Raw genomic sequence first — 18,278 nt, forward strand, 5'->3', positions numbered from 1 at the left:
TTACTATAGACTATTCATTGAATATGGGACATTCCTTTTATTTTTTTAATGTATTTATTTATTTACTTTTGGCTGCTTTGGGTCTTCATTGCTGCGTGCAGGCTTTCTCTAGTTGCAGCAAGTGGGGGCTACTCTTCGTTTCAGTGCACGGGCTTCTCATTGCGGCGGCTTCTCTTGTTGCGGAGCACAGGCTCTAGGCACGTGGGCTTCAGTAGTTGTGGCACGTGGGCTTCAGTAGTTGTGGCTCGTGGGCCCTAGAGCGCAGGCTCAGTAGTTGTGGTGCACAGGCTTAGTTGCTCCGCGGCATGTGGGATCTTCCCAGACCAGGGATCGAACCCATGTCCCCTGCATTGGCAGGCAGATTCTTAACCACCGCACCACCAGGGAAGTCTCAGGACATTCCTTTCTGACATTCCAAGATCATGGAACTTTCTCTAGGATTCCCAAGGACTGTATCTGTACTTTGAATACCCTTAGTAGCAAGTACTAATAATTGAATACCAACCAATAGCTTGCAAGGCAAGGTCCTTTTAAAAGAAAGCTTGGTATTTGAAGAAATGTTTCTTTAATGGTTCCTGGTTTCCTACTAAGTCAAGTGCAACCTCTTCACTCTGTGACGAGGTCCCCAAGTCTTGTTTGCTCAGCGTTCTCTCTTTGTGCGCTGGTTCCACGCCCTGTAAGAGTCTGCACTTTTTCTCAAGATGGTCTCTTCCTGTAATTTTTTTCTTTACTACCTCCACACCAACCTGCCACATTTTTTCACTTAACTGAAGTCCTGTTTTTCAAGGTCTGCTCCATACCACTACTTCACACAAACCTCTTGGGCACCTTCTTCTGCCATCACCTCACCTCCATGCTGGTGCCATTTCTCTTGACTTCCATAACTTGGCATTTTGATTGTATTTTACCTGAGGGTTTAATTTAATCCCCCCACCTAGAAGAGACATGGGAATGTGATCACCTGTTTCCCCTTTCTAAGCTATAAACTTCTTGAGGGCAGAGACAAAGCTTTATTTTCCTTTGTATTTACCTTTATATCCCTTATAGTACCTAGAGGTGCACCTTGTAATGATGCCCACTAAATAAATATGCGATAAATTGGATCTGTGACCGCTAAGAAAGTGAACTGTATATCTTTCTGTTTATGTTTCTTAAGGCTTACTTCTTCCACTTTTATTATTTCAGAATGTTGACAAGCAAACTCTGAAGTGTAACCCAAGACCTGGGAAGGTAAGCACAAGTTTCTTAGGTAGACTACAATAAAAGAAGTAAGGTTACTTTTACATTTGGGAGTTTAAAGTAAGTACTTTTAACTGACTTAGACCATGATTGTTTTACTCAAGGATTTAGCATCTAAAGTAATATTTTTATATATTTAGGATGTTTTATTTTCTACATTCTAGGACATTTTGGAATTTTAAATGCATTCTTAAAATTAGTTATTGTGCCTACTTACTGTGTGTTGCAGCTGGTTATCTATGATCTCCATGGAAGTAAATATAAACAAGAGATCTACTGTAATATTCCCGATGCTACATCTTGGTCCTTTCCGAATGGGGTACTGATAAAAGTTGTAAGGGGCTGGTAAGAGATCTCTTAAAATTTATAGCATTTTCCCCCTAAATTAAGTGTTTTCTTTCTGTTTATGCTTTATGTTTTTTGTATCGAGGTCACATTCCTTTTCCTCTAGAATAACTGTTTGAAATGTTATTTGTATTTTATAACTTAATTGTTCTCTTTATTTACTGTGACAGAAAATATAGGTTGCTTTTAGTACTTACAGCCTGCAGTAAGTAGTAAGTCCTAATATATACAGTATATATAATCAGTACCATTTTGTAACTGCATTATTAGCAGGATAGATTTGGCAAGTTTAGTTGAAGGCTTCAATTGAACGAAGCATAGCTTTGAAAATGAGTTCAAATTTTGTGGGACACTAAGGAATGTGAAAGCCACATGCTTAAAGTCATTTGTATCGGGCTTCCATGGTGGCACAGTGGTTAAGAATCCGCCTGCCAGTGCAGGGGACATGGGCTCGAGCCCTGGTCCAGGAAGATCCCACATGCCGTGGAGCAACTAAGCCCGTGCACCACAACTACTGAGCCTGTGCTCCAGAGACTGTGAGCCATAACTACTGAGCATGCGTGCCACAACAACTGAAGCCTGTGTGCCTAGAGCCCGTGCTCCACAACAAGAGAAGCCACCACAATGAGAAGCCCGCGCATTGCAATGAAGAGTAGCCCTCACTCTCCGCAATTAGAGAAAGCCCACACACAGCAACAAAGACCCAGTGCAGCCAAAAATAAATAAAATAAATTTTTAAAAAGTCATTTGTATCACTGATTTGCTCAAGAAGTGAAAGATTCTTTGTATGGTGTAAAAATGATGGAAAACCTCATTTGTTATTATGGACCATGTCCCCTGGACATGTGGGGGCCAGAGTTTCTTTGTCCAGTGTTTGCGTTACCCACTGGTCAATCACGTTAAAGCAGTGTCTTGTAGTGTATCTTCATGTTATAAAATGAGACACATGTGTTCTATTGTCCAATGACAGGAAAATTAGGGTAGAAGTGGAATTTGGAATTGTTAAGCTATTGTTTTTTGTTGTTTTTTTTTTTTTTGCGGTACGCGGGCCTCTCACTGTTGTGGCCTCTCCCATTGCGGAGCACAGGCTCCGGACGCGCAGGCTCAGCAGCCATGGCTCACGGGCCCAGCCGCTCCGCAGCATGTGGGATCTTCCCAGACCGGGGCATGAACCCGTGTCCCCAGCATTGGCAGGCGGACTCTTAACCACTGTGCCACCAGGGAAGCCCCAGCTATTGTTTTTAATGTAAATGTGTGTATGGCATCTGTAAAGTGTATGTATACATAAATATAGGCACAGGCATAGACTGTGGTGCTGTGTTCAGGAAGTATTACTTCCAAGTTCTGTGCACTTTTATTCCTCACTCTTTGCTTATCCTTACATTAGCATATTTATCATTGTTTCAAAATAGGATTATATGCTAGTAGTGGAAAATAGCCCAGATATTAAAATTTAAGTAGAGAAGATGGTCTGTGATTATAAATATCATTTGTTTTATGCCTCGTTTCTTAGAAAATTAATTATAACTGATCATGCTTTCATATGTGTTCAGCTGGATTTTATATGAGAAACCACATTTCCAAGGTCAGAAATGTATACTAGAAGAAGGGGAAAAGGTGTTAAATCATGACTGGATCCTCCAGAACAGAAAGCATCCACAAAGAAACTTTGTATTGGGGTCTATCAAACGTGTCTTAAAGGTAATGGAACAGTTGATTTTATCCCTATTTTTTATTTTATTTTGTTTGTCATGTAGTAAAGCTGTACTTTGGCCCAGCAATGCTAGGAAATGGTTGCTAATATTTGTGCTAATTTTATTAATCTTCATATCATATTGATAATTTTTTGACCAGATATGTATAAAGTGTTAAGTGAATGAAAATTTAAAATATTACATGTAATCTGGCACATAAAATGTTACGTTATGTATATGTATTTTTAATAGTAGTAGGAGTATACCATCCAGACATCTTTAGGATAAGATATTTACAAATATATCTTTTTCTAGTGTAGATTTCTATTCCTCATTGTAGCTGTGTGTGTGTGTGTGTGTGTGTGTGTGTGTGTGTGTGTGTGTGTGTGTGTGGTGTTTATGAGAAAGGGGGAGAGAGACGAGTGTTAGAAGAAATTAGAGAAGGAAGGATGGGGAGAGGAAGCGAAAAAGTGTTGCTTTTTTATTTTCTGTTTAGAAAATATTATTTAATACTAAGATGAGGAAGGTCTTGCCACATAATGAAACATTTTGTGGGAAGTGCCTTGGTGGTTTAGAGGAGGGGTGAGTTAGTGATAATGACAGAATTCTCCCATGTATTCTTAAGAGTTCCTTCAGCAGTAATGTAGTCCATGATTTAGCGCAGTGACTCCTGTGACAGTCGTGGACATATATATTTTTCATATTATGGAGATTCATTTATATGCTAAAAATGTCTAAATTGGAGTGGACCCTATCATGATGACTTGAATCAACATTATTTAACCTTGATAGTTGCAGATAGCATATAGAAAAATAAGAGGACATACAGGAAAACTCATATTATCATAAAGGAGTGTCTGCATGAATTAATACCTTCTGCAAAACTGTTAAACAAACCTTTGTCTAACAAATGTTTGTGTCTTCTTTTGGACCCAATACTGTGATAGGCACTGGGAATAGAAATACAAGTGATGTACGGTCTTGTACTTCAGATTGCTCAGAGTCTAGGTCAGAGACAGCTGAATCACATGACCATATGATGTGAGAAGTACTATGCAGGGCCCTACAGGTGCTCAAAGAAGAGGTACCTCACCCGGAGGAGGTGGTACCTGATTGGCATCTTGACTGAGTGAACAGGAGTTAGGCAGCACGGGAGATGTGAGGGAGTCCCTAACAGAGCCACATGTGTCAGATACTGAGGTGAATGTTGGTGGCTTGCTGGTACTTCAGGGAGATTGATGGCTACAACATAGAGGGCAGTGTTCGTTTTCATTGAAGAATTTAATCGCAAGCAGTTCAGCTCAGCAAGCAGCATTTGAGTGCTCACATAATTAGCTAACTCACGAGAAATTCCTTGAAACAGATAATTAGCTTGTAGGTGGAATCTCTAAGATTTAAATAATGTGTGGTTTTGTGCCTGCCTTGTGAATGTCAGGCACTGTGCCAGGCATAGTGGGGGAAAAAAAAAAGAGATGAATAAAGTATTGTAAGCAGCAACCTCCACCCAGAATCAAGCAACAATAAAATGAAACAAAACTTCAATCTGTTGAGCCTGGGTATATAAATGGGTATTTGCACTTCCGCCATTTGCTTCGAATATATTATAAGAAAGAATAAGTCATACTTGCATTTTTTTCTTCTTCCACTGTTTGTTTGTGGAGTCATTTTTTAAATTGCAGTGTTAGTGCCCGCTTGTCTTGGACATGCTCGCAACTATTAGTGAGGAAGGAAAATAAAACTATTGAGCATTGAATGGAACAGGCATTAGCATTGTTCTAAATATTTTACAAAGCAAGAATCAGGCATCAAACTGCTTCCTTTCTCCCACCTTGTCAAAATTCTGCCTATCGATAGCTTCATTTTCCTGGCAGCCATTCCAAATTCACCTAGGCCTACGCCAGCTTTAGCTTGTTTCAGCATCTTTTAGTGGCTCTAATCTGAGTAGTCAAACTTTTAATGTTCTTTAAAGAAGGTACTTTCATGATGTCTTTGTTTTGCTGTGAATAGATAGAGCAAGTAACAGAAGATACCGTCAGTCATCAGCAGTTGTAGATTCTGCTCAAGGGTCATCTTTGCCCCCAGTGGAAATGACTGGAGGTGGGGTAGCAGTGCAGTGAGTCTTGAGTCAAGTGCTTTCTTTTCTCAAACAGAAAAAAGGAATATTGCGCATTACTCTGTTTATTACGCATTTAATATTTATTTTCAAAGAATGGCGTTTCCTTCTTTCAGACGTTACTTAGGTTGTGCCCTCATTAATGAGCTGAGAAGAGAGAGATCTGTTGTTCGATCAGGGACTGGAGGTATTTCATGTAAGGTGGAGGCAAGTTTTTCTTACTGTTTTTGTAATTCATTCCCACCTTGTTTCTCTCCTATAGCTTTGTCTCCATTCCTACTAGTTGCTTTAATAGTCTAAGCTTGTAGATTTCACCAAGATATTATAAAGTATATCATGACTAGAAAAGTCCGGGAGGAAGCCATATAAATTCTACCAGGAGTAAACTGCTTCTTGTTGCTAGGTTACCATAAGGCGCCCTTCAGTTGCTAGTGTTTACTGCCTTTGTCAAGAATTATACAAATCTTGCAAAAGACATTACTTCTGTGAATAGCCACCATGGAGAAAATAGAACTCATCAGTGAAATCTTTTTCAGTCAACTAGAGAAAAAAATTTGTCTTCTAGTAAAGATAGTTGAGAGCATAAGCATTCTTATTTTTATTTTCAATTTTTTAGCCATCATTATGCTTTTTCCATTATCTGTTTCCTTCTGTGTTGTGGTAGACTCATGCCTCTTAGCTTTTTCCCTTTTAAAATACACCACCCAAACATTGTTTGTATAACACAATGCAGAGGAAACTTATTTGTGTGAGACACTTAGTTATGTATTCTGTTACTGTACCTCAGATCCCTGGGGGAACATTAGTATGGCAGCATTTTAAATAATGTTACTAGAGCTCTATTTTTAATAGCAAACAAAAGAGTCTTGAAGATTGACAGGTGACTTCTGGAGATTTCTGGCTGTTTTTTAAATGAAACTTTAGAAGGAAATATACCTTTTATACTTTAAAGGATATTTTAGGTTATACCTTTTTACCATACTGCATTTTAGAACTAACTTTCTGAAAACAAGATGTATCAACTTGCTTATTAATAAGAACGATTAATAAGAGAACTCAGTTTGAAGAAAGATTAAAAAATCAGAAAATTGCAGTTTTAAAATTGCAAAGCAGATTATAATAAAAATATAATTGTTTAATAACTGTCACCTCTAATTGTTATTGCATTTACCTATTTTATTAAATTTACCTATTTATTAAATCATTTGAATTTCACAATGTCTTGGATAAGAATTATGCTACTGAAACTTGAGTTGTGTAATTAAACATTCATGATTACTGAGATAGATTGTGTGTTCAGACAGAAGCACATCTGTAGTTTTAGAGAAGAGAAAAATAATTGTGGTTTTGATTCTTTAAGAAATGATAAGGTATTTTTTTTAATTAATTTATTTTTGGGGGGTCTCTCCCATTATTCTTTTTTTAAATTTTTTAATTATTTTTTAACAACTTTATTGGAGTATAATTGCTTTCCAATGGTGTGTTTCTGCTGTATAGCAAAGTGAATCAGCTATACATACACATACATCCCCATATCTCCTCCCTCTTGCATCTCCCTCCCTCCCACCCTCCCTATTCCACTTAGAGGTGGTCACAAAGCACCTAGCTGATCTCCTTGTGCTCTGCAGCTCCTTCCCACTAGCTATCTATTTTACATTTGGTAGTATATATAAGTCCATGCCACTCTCTCACTTCGTCCCAGCTCTTTTTTGAGTTAGGACTTGACTACCGAAAACAAACTTATGGTTTGCAAAGGGGAAACGTGGCTGGGAGGGATAAATTAGGAGCTTGGGATTATCATACATACTACTGTATATAAAATAGATAACCAACAGGGACCTACTGTGTAGCACAAGGAACTCCACTCAGTGTTCTGTAATAACCTATATGGGAAAAGAATCTGAAGAAGAATGAATATATATATATATAAAACAATCACTATGCTATACACCTTAAACTAACACAAGATTGTAAATCAACTATATTCTGATAAAATTTAAGAAAAGATTTTCGTAAGTAATAATACAGACAATTTTGTCTTTAGTTACAATAGGGAAACATTTACCAAGGTTAGAGAGGCCAGAAGCAGAGGTAGCATGGATACCAGTATGACTGAAGAGTTTTGGGGAGTTAGTATAGCTCACTGGGTTGTTGCCATATTATAGAAAGGAAAACAGAAATATAAATTTGAAATGCTTGGGTCTTGAGCCAAGGATTATGATGAGGGAAGTGGTGTTCTCACAGGCCCAGCTCTATAAAGAGTAAGCTTACTCGACTGGTGGCCTAGGCCCATAATCAAAGTCTTGGCCTTGATGAAGAACCTTGACAGTGGAAATTTTAAAGGAAAGTTTGACAGGACATGGTAACCGTGGACGTGTGACGGAGTATAGGTTCAAATTTCATAATGCCTTTCTTCTTCAAACCAACTTGTACTAAAGAAAATAAATACCACAAGTAGGAAAACATTTCCTTTGCCCTCACCTCTAATTCCTATTTCTTTTGTCAATGTAAATTGGATAACATGCTGAGGGAGCAGTGCCTCTCTGTTATTTATTTTTTATGTTCCCCATGAGATCAGCTTTTATTTAACTCCCTTCCTCCCTATGGCTTTGTTATGCTTCTAAGAAGGAAGGCTTACAGACTCTTGGCACTCAGATAGTTTGGTAAATCTGAACCTTGGTTAATGGAGCAAGACTTCTAAAAACAAAGCAGAGAGACTTGGAGTAATACTTTTTCAATCAATAATATTTATAATTTTCATGTTATCAACGTAACTCCTTAGAAAAATTTATTTTAACAGACTGGTAAGGAGAAACAGTACTTCCTTTAGGCTGTTTTTGGATAGAAATTCAACTGAACAATGAGAATAATTGTAACTGCATGTCCAGGGTGTTGAGAATACGGGAGTGTGTGTCTCTAGATATTTCAAAGCCAATTTTTTTTTCAGGATTGCAGCATTCCAGAGATAGAACTTTGCCCACAGTCTGACCCAGCATGTTGTCCTATCTACCTACAGCAAGCAGTCCCCAATTTGGAAGAGCTGAATATCCCCAAATCTGTGTCTCTTACTGTGAAGTCAGGAGTGTACGTATCCGTTTCTCTTTATTACAGTGATTGCTGGTTACCAAAGTTAACTTTTTGTTTAATGTTTCAATTGGTGACATACACATTTCTGAAGTTTTAGTTAATTTTACTGTTTATACTTCTGTATACCCAAGGAAGACTTTTGCAGGGATTAAAACAGATTCTGTCTTTTTTCGGATCCAATTAAGTCTTTGGTATGTGACTCACAGGAGCAGATACAGATTCTCAGACGTAGTTCTTGATAGATGCATCCATTGTCTTTTCATCCACCAGACTGTGGGACTGAGAAATAGATACATGTCCCTGGCCTAAAGTTCTGGAGCCTGAGCTATTTGTAGAGTGTCTCAGTGCTGATAGTTATTGAGGGCCTCGTAGGACCAGGGACATGGCACCTTTTTATTACTCCTCTATTCCTGGAAGACAGGTAGAGCTGCTCTCATGTCATGAATGAGGAAATTAAGTGGCTTGTCCCAGGCTACCAGTTGGTAAGCATTAGATTTGATACTAGGCCTTTCTGATTCCAAAGGTATCTTCAGGACTGTGGATCTAAATTCAATCTTAATTCAGTCCCAGATTGGCTTAAATCATAAGGTTTGTGATGTCTGGTTCAACATGGATCCTTCTCTCTTTCAGCATTTTCATCTGCTCTGGAGATGGTTAGTGTCGAATTGGGGGGGTCACTGTTGGACATCTTTCTTCATCTCCCTCAAGTGTAGATTAGAACTGTTGGGCAGACCCAGTAATTGACATGATCCTGAGAAATGTCTGTAATTATCAAGTTTAGCTGGTTGCTAAATGGGTTTTTTAGGAATCTTATTTCAAATGCTGTTCCTGAGGCAGCCCAAGAACTGATATTGATTCTAAAACTGTGGGTCAAAGGTATAAAACGCTTAGTGGAATCCCTACCTCTTATTGTCCTAGTTTAAAAAAGAATGGAATATAGTGGAATGGTTTTTATTTTTCAGTTACATCCTAATTGTAATTTTTTCACACCTTTTAAATATTGGAAAATTCTAAAGAAAGCAATGCCAGTGCTTGGAAAACATATAATAAACTTAGGATAGTATCTGAATGTAAGTACTTAACAACTTGTTAACTCATTGTTATATGCTGTCTGGCAATGTCACTTTGAGTGTGTTTTACTAGTGTAATTCTGTGACAGAGGTTTCTTTTACTTTTTGTAGCTTTTTTTTAACTTTCAACTCTTACAGAACCAGATTAAGGTATTCCTATTCTACTTTAACCAACCATTCATTTCTTACTTAGTTGGCTTGCCTACCCGGATATTAATTTCAAGGGGCAAGCCACAGTTTTGGAGGAAGACCATGGACTCTCTGAGATTTCTGCAGCAGAAATGAAATCATTGCATCCACTTCAAATGGTGAGCATATTTAAAAAGAAGCATTTTCCCAAGTATCCATGAATTCAAAATTAAGATAGCTCTGATGATTGGTCATGCATCTCAGTCTTGAGAAATGTATATGTATACTACTGAATGGGCAAACTATTCATACATTGTGTTTCTGTTTCTTTCAGTGTGTGTGAAAATATTTTAATGTTTTCTAGAAGACAGATGTCTGAATTTACTTTGTGCTAAATTTATCACAATACAAGCAGTTTCTTTATAGTAGTATTCTGTGAAAATTTTGCAAACTTTAAAAAGTTCTGAATTTGTTTTTTTGATGCTTATTAGAAAATTGCTTGTTGGAAATTATACTCTTCCATTGCAGTAATGAATGATAAGTTCAGCATTAATAATAAATGGGCAGTTCTGTCAATGGTTGCCTTCTTAAAAGTAATAAATGCCTGCATTAATGATTTATTTTGTTGCAAACATTTTTACTTGAGGGGCAAACTTCAGTTAAATGATACTATGTGATAAACCATTATGGTTGTGCTGTGCCTTTAAAAAAACAACAGGAAAAACAGAAATTTTAAGGAATATCACAGTGTGGAGTACCATTGGAAACAAGGAAATTATAAACTAGAGCTTTTGTGAGGAGTGGGTTACCTTTTATGCTCTACACCCATGTGGTCACAAAGATAGTAAGTGTGATACGAAGTGTTGATAGAACTTGGAAGAGGAAGTGCTCTCTCTAATGTAGAAAGCCCAAGCAATTGTAGAGAAGCAATTTAGTATTATGTGGTTTAGAAATGTGCTCTGCCAGATGAAAGTTTTAAATCTACTAACAGCTCCACTGTTTTGAGACACTCTGCTGTGGGGTTAAATCTTTAATTGGTCACATGTACTTAAGCACTAAAGTTTGTTTTCCTTCCTTGTAGTGGTTATACTCTAGAAAGTATCTTTTAAGATTTCTTACCCCATCTACACTGATGTAGAGTAGTCTGACTTGATTTTGACCACTGTAGAGTTCTCCACTTAAATTTCTAAATTTTAAAATACACAACTTAAATTTGACTAGTATGTAATCTTCACTAATCAGATTTTTATATAACCTACATACATCACTTAGTTACTTTTGAGTACTTTAAATATGTATATGTCTAATATTAAAATTTCTTGTCATCTTAAGGGTGGACTGAAAGTGGAAATGCCTATGAACTTAAAGGTGAGTCTTAAACACACTTTAGTAGCAGGCTAAAAAGTTTGATTATTAATCTTTAAGTATTTTGGACTATTAAAATAAAAAAATGATTACCTGAACGTATGCTAATAATAGCTAGCTAATGCATATTGGGGTGGAGGGAAGTGACTGCACACAGTGGTTGCTGAGAGCCCAGCCTTGAATGAGGAGAGGGCTCAGTATGCAAAGGTGGAGGTCTGTTCTGACAACCTAGTCAGACCCAATAAGTACCTCCTAACAGGGTGGAAAGATGATAGGTTTGATATTTGTTTTGTGGAGTGGTTGAGGTGACAGCTAGACATTCAAGTGGAAATACCTGGCAGGCATTTGAGCGTGATGCTGAGGATGGAGATCAAGGATGATGGAAGGAGGTGTAGGCAGCTCCTATGAGGTGATGTCAGTTTGAAAGTATGAGTATCTGAAGGGAACGGTAGAGGCAATGAAACCTGGGGTAGTAGTAATGCCAGGATTAAGTACGTTTTGGGAAAGGAAAAGAAATGGAATTATAAAATTATGGTAAAGAGAGATAGGAAGAAAACCTCTGTTTAATTAAGTTACAGCATTTCCAGAGACAGGCAGGGAGACAGGGATTCATCCTCCTCTCCTCCAAAACAAGGCACAACTCCTCCAGCTTTCCCATTTCTGGGCTTCCTAATTTGTGGAATTGACTACCGTTCTCTCAATCACATAGATGGAGTTTTTTAAAACTTAGTATCTGACTATCTCTAATACACCTTGGCTGTATGTTGGAATCATACATATGTGAGTTTTAAAAAAAATACTTATGCCTGGGTTCCACTGGAAGAGATACTTTTTTTGGTCTGGGGTGTGGTTAAAATTTTTCAAAGCTTCTTAGGTGATTCTAACATACAACCAAGGTTTCGAACCAGTGACCTAATAGTTTCAGAATTAGTTGTGACACAGTTAGTTGTGACACTCCCTGAGTGATGTCTCAATCTCCTTGTCTGCTGAATGAGAATTTCAGGTGCGACAGGCTGGGAGTCTGACAAGTTGTAGAGGTGTGTGAAAGGAATGGCTATCCTAGATAGTCACAATTTTCATGTTGTTAGGTGTTGGCTTATGACTTACTCATCAAAAAATTATTGCTTCTTACTTAGTTTGAATGTGTTCAGCATATGTAGCATGTATTAAACCCAAATAATACTTCATCACTTCCAATAAACACTCTGAAAATTTAATACGTAGAAAACAGCAGGAACAGTACTACGTATTTTTTTCAGTCTGTATAATGTTCTCAGTTTGGTTTTTGTTTTTTTAATAAAGAAGCTATAACTTGCTGGTTCAGTGTGTCTAAGCATGGGTCTTAGTTGCCAATTGTACACAAATTATGCCATTAGCCATAAATAGGACCAAGTGATAAGAGTGTGAATAGATGACCGCTGTTATCACTCTTATCACTTTCCTGTACTAAGGGCAGCTTGTGTTTGGGAAGTAAAGAGCATCAGAATGGTAGAAGAGAAGAACCAATCCAAGTTTGAAGTGAATGAAATACTAGAAATCTGTTTCCTACTACATTCCCTCCTCCCCCATTTGAACCAAATATCCAATAAAAATACCAAAATTCTTTCAATCATTTCAAACTTTTAGGAAGTTTTGTATTTAAATTCAGGAATTTGCATATCTAATTCTTCTCAGTGATTAGTAGTGACCATACAAGCAGTGCTACAAGAAACAGCATGTTTTCTCAAACCAGTAGATAATTTGTCATTATGCCCTGGAACCCCTAGAGAGTTTTTATTTCTTATAGAGGAAATTAAATAACTGTAAGGCAGGTCTGTATCAAATTTTGAACAGAGAGAAAAACGTAGAAAGATAATTCAAGAACCAGTTATAAGACAGTTTACTCCATGAGATGGTCCTAGGATTTGGGTAACTAGAACAATGTAATCACACTTGAGTATAGTGATACGAGAGAAACGTATTATCAAGATGTTTTAGCTTTATGATGATAAAGACTCACATATTCCTTGTGAATGTCAGACAGCGTGCTATATTTTGAGTATGTATTAATGGAGAAAATGGACAGTGGCCCTTAATTCAGGTTGTGGCCTTTAGTGTCACTTAAGTAAATCAGTATGTATCTATTCTAAAATATGAGCCTGCTAAGTAATTTTCTTTCATATTTTTCAGGTTATTATTTATGAAAAACCTCACTTCCATGGACAGGCCAAAGAGTTTAGTGAACATGTAGACTCTGTCCCTAATTTTTTAAAAAATGATGTAGACTTTCATGGAATTGGATCAATGCGTGTCATCGGTGGAGTGTGAGTGTTATATTTTCAATATGTGACTCAGTTGTCGATTTTTGAAGATCGGCACAAAACATGTGCTAAGCAGAGCAAAAACAACCTACCTTAGTCTATACAGCCCTTCTGAAATGTGGGAAATAAAAAATATTAGTTACTGACAGCTTCCTGTGAACTCTTGTTAGTATTAGAGATTTTGAGATAGATTAAATGAAGAAAACAGCTTCTAAAACTTAAACACTTAGTATTTCTAAACACAATATAGAAGATAAGAATTGCAAGATAAAATTATTTTTTGACAGATCGTGCACATGAATGAGAGCCCCAGTTTTTACCCCCTATTCTACCTTAGTTGACTTTCTGTGCTGAGGATCTTGGCAGTGAGTCCTCCCTCATTAAAGAAGTAGCCTGGATTGTGTGTTTACAAAGTCGAGGATTCTTGACACTGGTTATCCTCTGGCCCTGCATTGTTTTAAGAAAGCTCCCTAAGAACTTCTAAGTACAAACCCAAGTGTAACCATCATGCTGCTATCCCAGTCTCAATCGGCAGTTACTGGGGCAAGAACCCCAGAAAATCTATGACTGCACCTGTGATGTGCCTTTGTATCCTGGCAGGTAAAACCATAGAGAAGAAGCCTTCCTCATAGCTTATTTGCCATTGTCAACTCAGTGCTAGAATTCCGTCAGACCCATTGTGTTAGTCTCTCTGTTGATAGGTTGGACTGTTTGGAATGATGGTTTATTTTAATTTAAACATCCATATCTCGTATTATTTGCAGTAATAACATCATATAACTTGTTCATGCTATTCTAGCAAAAGATGCTGCTCAAATATTTTATTCATAGAAGTTAAATAACTTGTTTAAGATCAGTCAAGGGTCTACATTTAGAGACTTAACCTTTGCAATTTCTGACAATGAATCAAGCAATGGCCACACTAGCCAAAATGGAAATATAAGAGAGTATGCGATGCATTAGATATGTAGGTCATGTCCATAATTAGTCTTGTTACTTACCAGGGTTCTTGGCCTCTTTAATCAATAGGAGGCTGACAAGAGATTCAGGCAAGGCTTCGCTGGGGCCCCTGCTGTAGCAGGGGGGGAGAGAGAACAAACAACAAATTCCCTTTCTTACTCACTCCCTGAGCGGGTGGTGAGCTTGTTCCTTATATGGGGTGAGGGTAAGGGTGTGTCCAGGGGTTGAGCCCGAGGGGTAGCTTAGGTAGTTTGCCCACCCCTTAGGTGGTGGTGTGTGCAGGGGGCATGGGCAGCCCCCTGCCTTTGCTCCCCAGCCCCCTGCCTTTGCTCCAGGCACTTCAAAAGTGGCAGTTGTGTTTTTTGGTCTCTTTGTATCTTTTGTTCAGAATTTGCCCCAACTGCACATGTACTCAGTTATTTTTAGTCCCATATAGTTTCTTTGTATTTTGTTGCTCCAGGAGAGGTTTGTTCAGGTGCAAGCATTGCAGCACTGCAGCAAAGGGTCCCAGGTTCCAGCCTGTCTGAGTCTGACATATTAGTAATCAGCTAATTCCTTATCTTTGAATTTAAAAATTTTATTAGAGGCTTGAAAAACACAGCTCTTTTAGATAAACAAATTTTTATTGTGTTGTATTTAGTTACAGTGTTCGCTGATCTGTGGACACACATGCTTCTTGTTAATCCTGATATAAAATATTTTTTGCCTTTTCTTTCCTTTAGGATCTGAATGGTTTTATCATTAACTATATAGTGATTTGCATTGTTATTTTCTGAGTGTATTTGCAGTTATTTTATAAAAATCTCAAAATATTATGGCTGGTAAAACAGTATACACACTTTCATTTTTTATATGACACCTGCAGGAGAAAAATGTGATGTCCTAATTTAAAGGTGAACAGCTGACTTCGTTAGTTTTTCATAATTTCTACTATTTTTTTGTTTTGTTTTACTGCTTCTCTATTTCATTATTTTCACTTTTAACTTTTGAACTTTATCTGTAAGTAATAGGAACTCTTCCTCACCTCTGTCTTGTCTCGAGGAGTCTAGGGAAAGTGAGGTTGATGTGTCTTAATTTTTCTCAGATAACATCTATTTTTAAATATCCCAGATATATAAATTGAATACTAATCAAAACTTTATCTATTGAGAAAAGCTGGGCAGAAGATTTTTGAACTGTCATTATGTAATAATTGCTGATCTGTCCTTTAATATTAGATCTTCTATATCATATTATTTTTCCCATTCAGGTGTATTAAAAGCATGTTTCGAATAGCTACATTTAGGTAAACTTAGAATTTGAAAGTTCTCGTGTGAAATTTATTTTCACATAATAGTTTAAGAATAAAATAATGTTAGTTTCTTTATATATTACAAATTAATGAAGATGTATAAAATGTTTTTTCCAACTCATCTGGACCCTTACCCTGCCATATACACTAAGGAAATTGGAGACAGGTTCATGATTACTGAGTGGCTACTGTTATTTTTGTACCCTATGAAAACGGTTCTTTGGGATATTTTTTGTATCTTCCCAAAATAATTGTAGTCAGCCCTACCCGGCTTCATTTTGTCAAGCTCCAGAATTCAGAGGTCCCCAACCCAGGAGCCCAAAATAGTCACCCTTGAAATCTGCCCCATTGGAGGGGGTCCCACTCTAGTTACACAGTGCCAGCTGAAGGCAGATTTAATCAGGTCAACGTGTGTTTTGAACCATCTATGCCCACGTTGCGTTAGCTACTGTGGATTGCTCCAAATAAAGGTAAGTTTCCTGGAGGACTAATGACTAACGGTGTTTATCAGTGTTCTGTACCGATAATTTTAGACGTCAAGAAACCTGTGTCCCTGGAAAGACTGCCACAGTGCTTCCAGTTTCCATTATCACCACTGATAAACTAGTGGGAGCAACATTTCCTACCCATACATATTTACAGGAGTCTTTGTATATATTTAGGCCACGAGGGCTAATACCAGCCCAGTCGCATTTCCCAGTTCTTGCTTGCTAAACCCACCTGTAATGTGTTTCAGATCTGAAGCTGGTGACGGGTTCCTTTGATTTAAACCCTAAATAAATATTTAATATAGTAATCATTCTGGGGTTCCAGCAGAGCTTAATCAGAAATATAAGACTGATTATCTTTGAATCTCAGTGTGGACTTGCACTATTTCTCATTGGCTATTTGTGCTTTCCATTCGTTTTTGCTCGGCAAACTATTCTCCGACCACATTGAGATGTAGTATCGGGTCATGCCGCAAACATTTAATGAGAGTTCCTCTGTTGCAGTTCTACAACAGTTAACCTTTTGTTGGGAAAAGCCTCCAAACTATAAAAACTATTGATCCATGAGGCATACACCATTTGTTTGTCTCTGTAAATGGTAGCAAAATAAACGTGTTGCTTTTTAAAATACGGTGATGTGCAACTCGGTGCTTTATGATGATTTTCTCTCTTGCTTTCTTGCCTGCAGTTTTATCAATGACTCAGTTGGATGTCCTCTGTATTTCTAGGTGGGTTGCCTATGAAAAAGAACATTTTAAAGGCCAGCAGTTCTTGCTTGAAGAAGGAGATTTTGAAGACAGTAGTGCCTGTGGGGCGTTAAGTGGTTCCATCTTGTCTTTCCGGTACTTACAAGCTGTGAGTTGGCCTCCTTGTTCTTAATTTTCTTTTTTCTTTTTTAGCTCTGCATGTAAACTGGATATGACCTCTGGTAGAACATAAGATTATAAAATGTTTCTAATACCTGAGAGCATTAAACTGAACGGCTTATGTGACTTGCATGCCTTTCTTAACTGCCATAATTAATATAGAATATTTATGTTTTGTTTTCATCCATTGATTCCATAATCATTTTTGACCACCTGCTTTGTTAGATGTATTGTGTCAGGTGCTGGAGATATGGTGGCCAGAGACTCAGTCCCTGCCTTCGCAGAGCAGGCAGTGGTAGGGTAGATGGCACCTATATAAATGTTTGATATTGTTTGACTATGACTGGATTAAGCACAAAGTCCTCAGGATACCCAGAGAAAGGTCAAGTACTACCCCTTGGAAGTAGAGAGGAAAAGAGGGCAGCTGAGTTGAAATTTCAAGTTTGAGAGTTAGCCAAGTGAAGAAATTTGGGGACAGGGTGAAGAGGCAAGACAGGTGTTTCAGCAAGAGGTTAACATATAAAAAGGCAAGGATGTAAGCCAGTGGTTCTCAGCTGGGGGTGATCTTACCTAGGGGGCATTTGGCAGTGTCTGGAGACATTTTGGGCTGTTATGACTTTGGGGGGGGGGGTTGTGGTATGACATGCTACTGACATCTAGCGGGTAGAGGCCAGGGAGGCTGCTAAACCCCTGCGATTCACTGAACAGCCCCCCACCACAAAGAACCATCAGCCTAAAATGCTAATAGTGCTGAGGTTGAGAAACCCTCATGTCAGTGAACCTGGTGTGTTTTGGAAGTGTAGCAAAGTCGGGATATTAGGCAGAACTTTGGGAAGATGAATACAGAGCCAGATAACGAAGGGCCTTATATGCCATGTTGAGGAGCCCACACTTTTTTTCTTGACGTTCTTGGCATGAGGTGAAGAAGGTAAGTAAGCCTGGAGGCAGGAGGTCTAGAATGTTCCAGGACTCCAGGCGGAAGCTGATGTTAGAGAGTTCTGCAGGATATCAGGGCTTCTCAAATGTTGCTCATTTTTCTGACCAGCTCTGGAGACTTTTTTGGTGTGTTCAGAGGGGCATGTTTTCTCATAATTCAGGAGTTATACCACCGCAGTGTATTTCCAAGATAATCTTTACCCATATAAACTCTAAGCTATTTGGCAGGGCCTCCAAAGCCTCCTTTAGAAGGAATTGATAATGAAGTGAAGGGTGATTATTGGGTCCACGTGGGCTTTGCATGAGCACAGGGGTTATGTGCTCTGTTCCTTAAGTTTCTGTCTGCCGGGGGCCACCAACACCACTGGTGCAAACCCTCACCTGTTCAGGCATGA

At 38.1% G+C, this 18,278-nt stretch overlaps 1 protein-coding gene across 1 annotated transcript in view; it reads left to right on the top strand.

Annotated features, from left to right (window-relative positions):
• The window catches only part of CRYBG3 (crystallin beta-gamma domain containing 3), a gene marked incomplete at its 5' end in the record, with an annotated part of 113,232 nt that overhangs the window by 45,424 nt on the left and 49,530 nt on the right, over positions 1-18,278 (top strand). Inside the window, 8 exons of the mRNA XM_082840128.1 lie at positions 1,186-1,230; positions 1,469-1,584; positions 3,138-3,285; positions 8,339-8,475; positions 9,742-9,856; positions 11,010-11,045; positions 13,212-13,345; positions 16,810-16,936. Coding sequence (XP_082696254.1) covers positions 1,186-1,230; positions 1,469-1,584; positions 3,138-3,285; positions 8,339-8,475; positions 9,742-9,856; positions 11,010-11,045; positions 13,212-13,345; positions 16,810-16,936 — 858 coding nt within the window. The remainder of the gene's footprint in view (positions 1-1,185; positions 1,231-1,468; positions 1,585-3,137; positions 3,286-8,338; positions 8,476-9,741; positions 9,857-11,009; positions 11,046-13,211; positions 13,346-16,809; positions 16,937-18,278) is intronic.

Source organism: Leucopleurus acutus, assembly GCF_964270905.1.
Source record: "Leucopleurus acutus genome assembly, chromosome: 5".
In the NCBI taxonomy this organism is placed as follows: domain Eukaryota; kingdom Metazoa; phylum Chordata; class Mammalia; order Artiodactyla; family Delphinidae; genus Leucopleurus; species Leucopleurus acutus.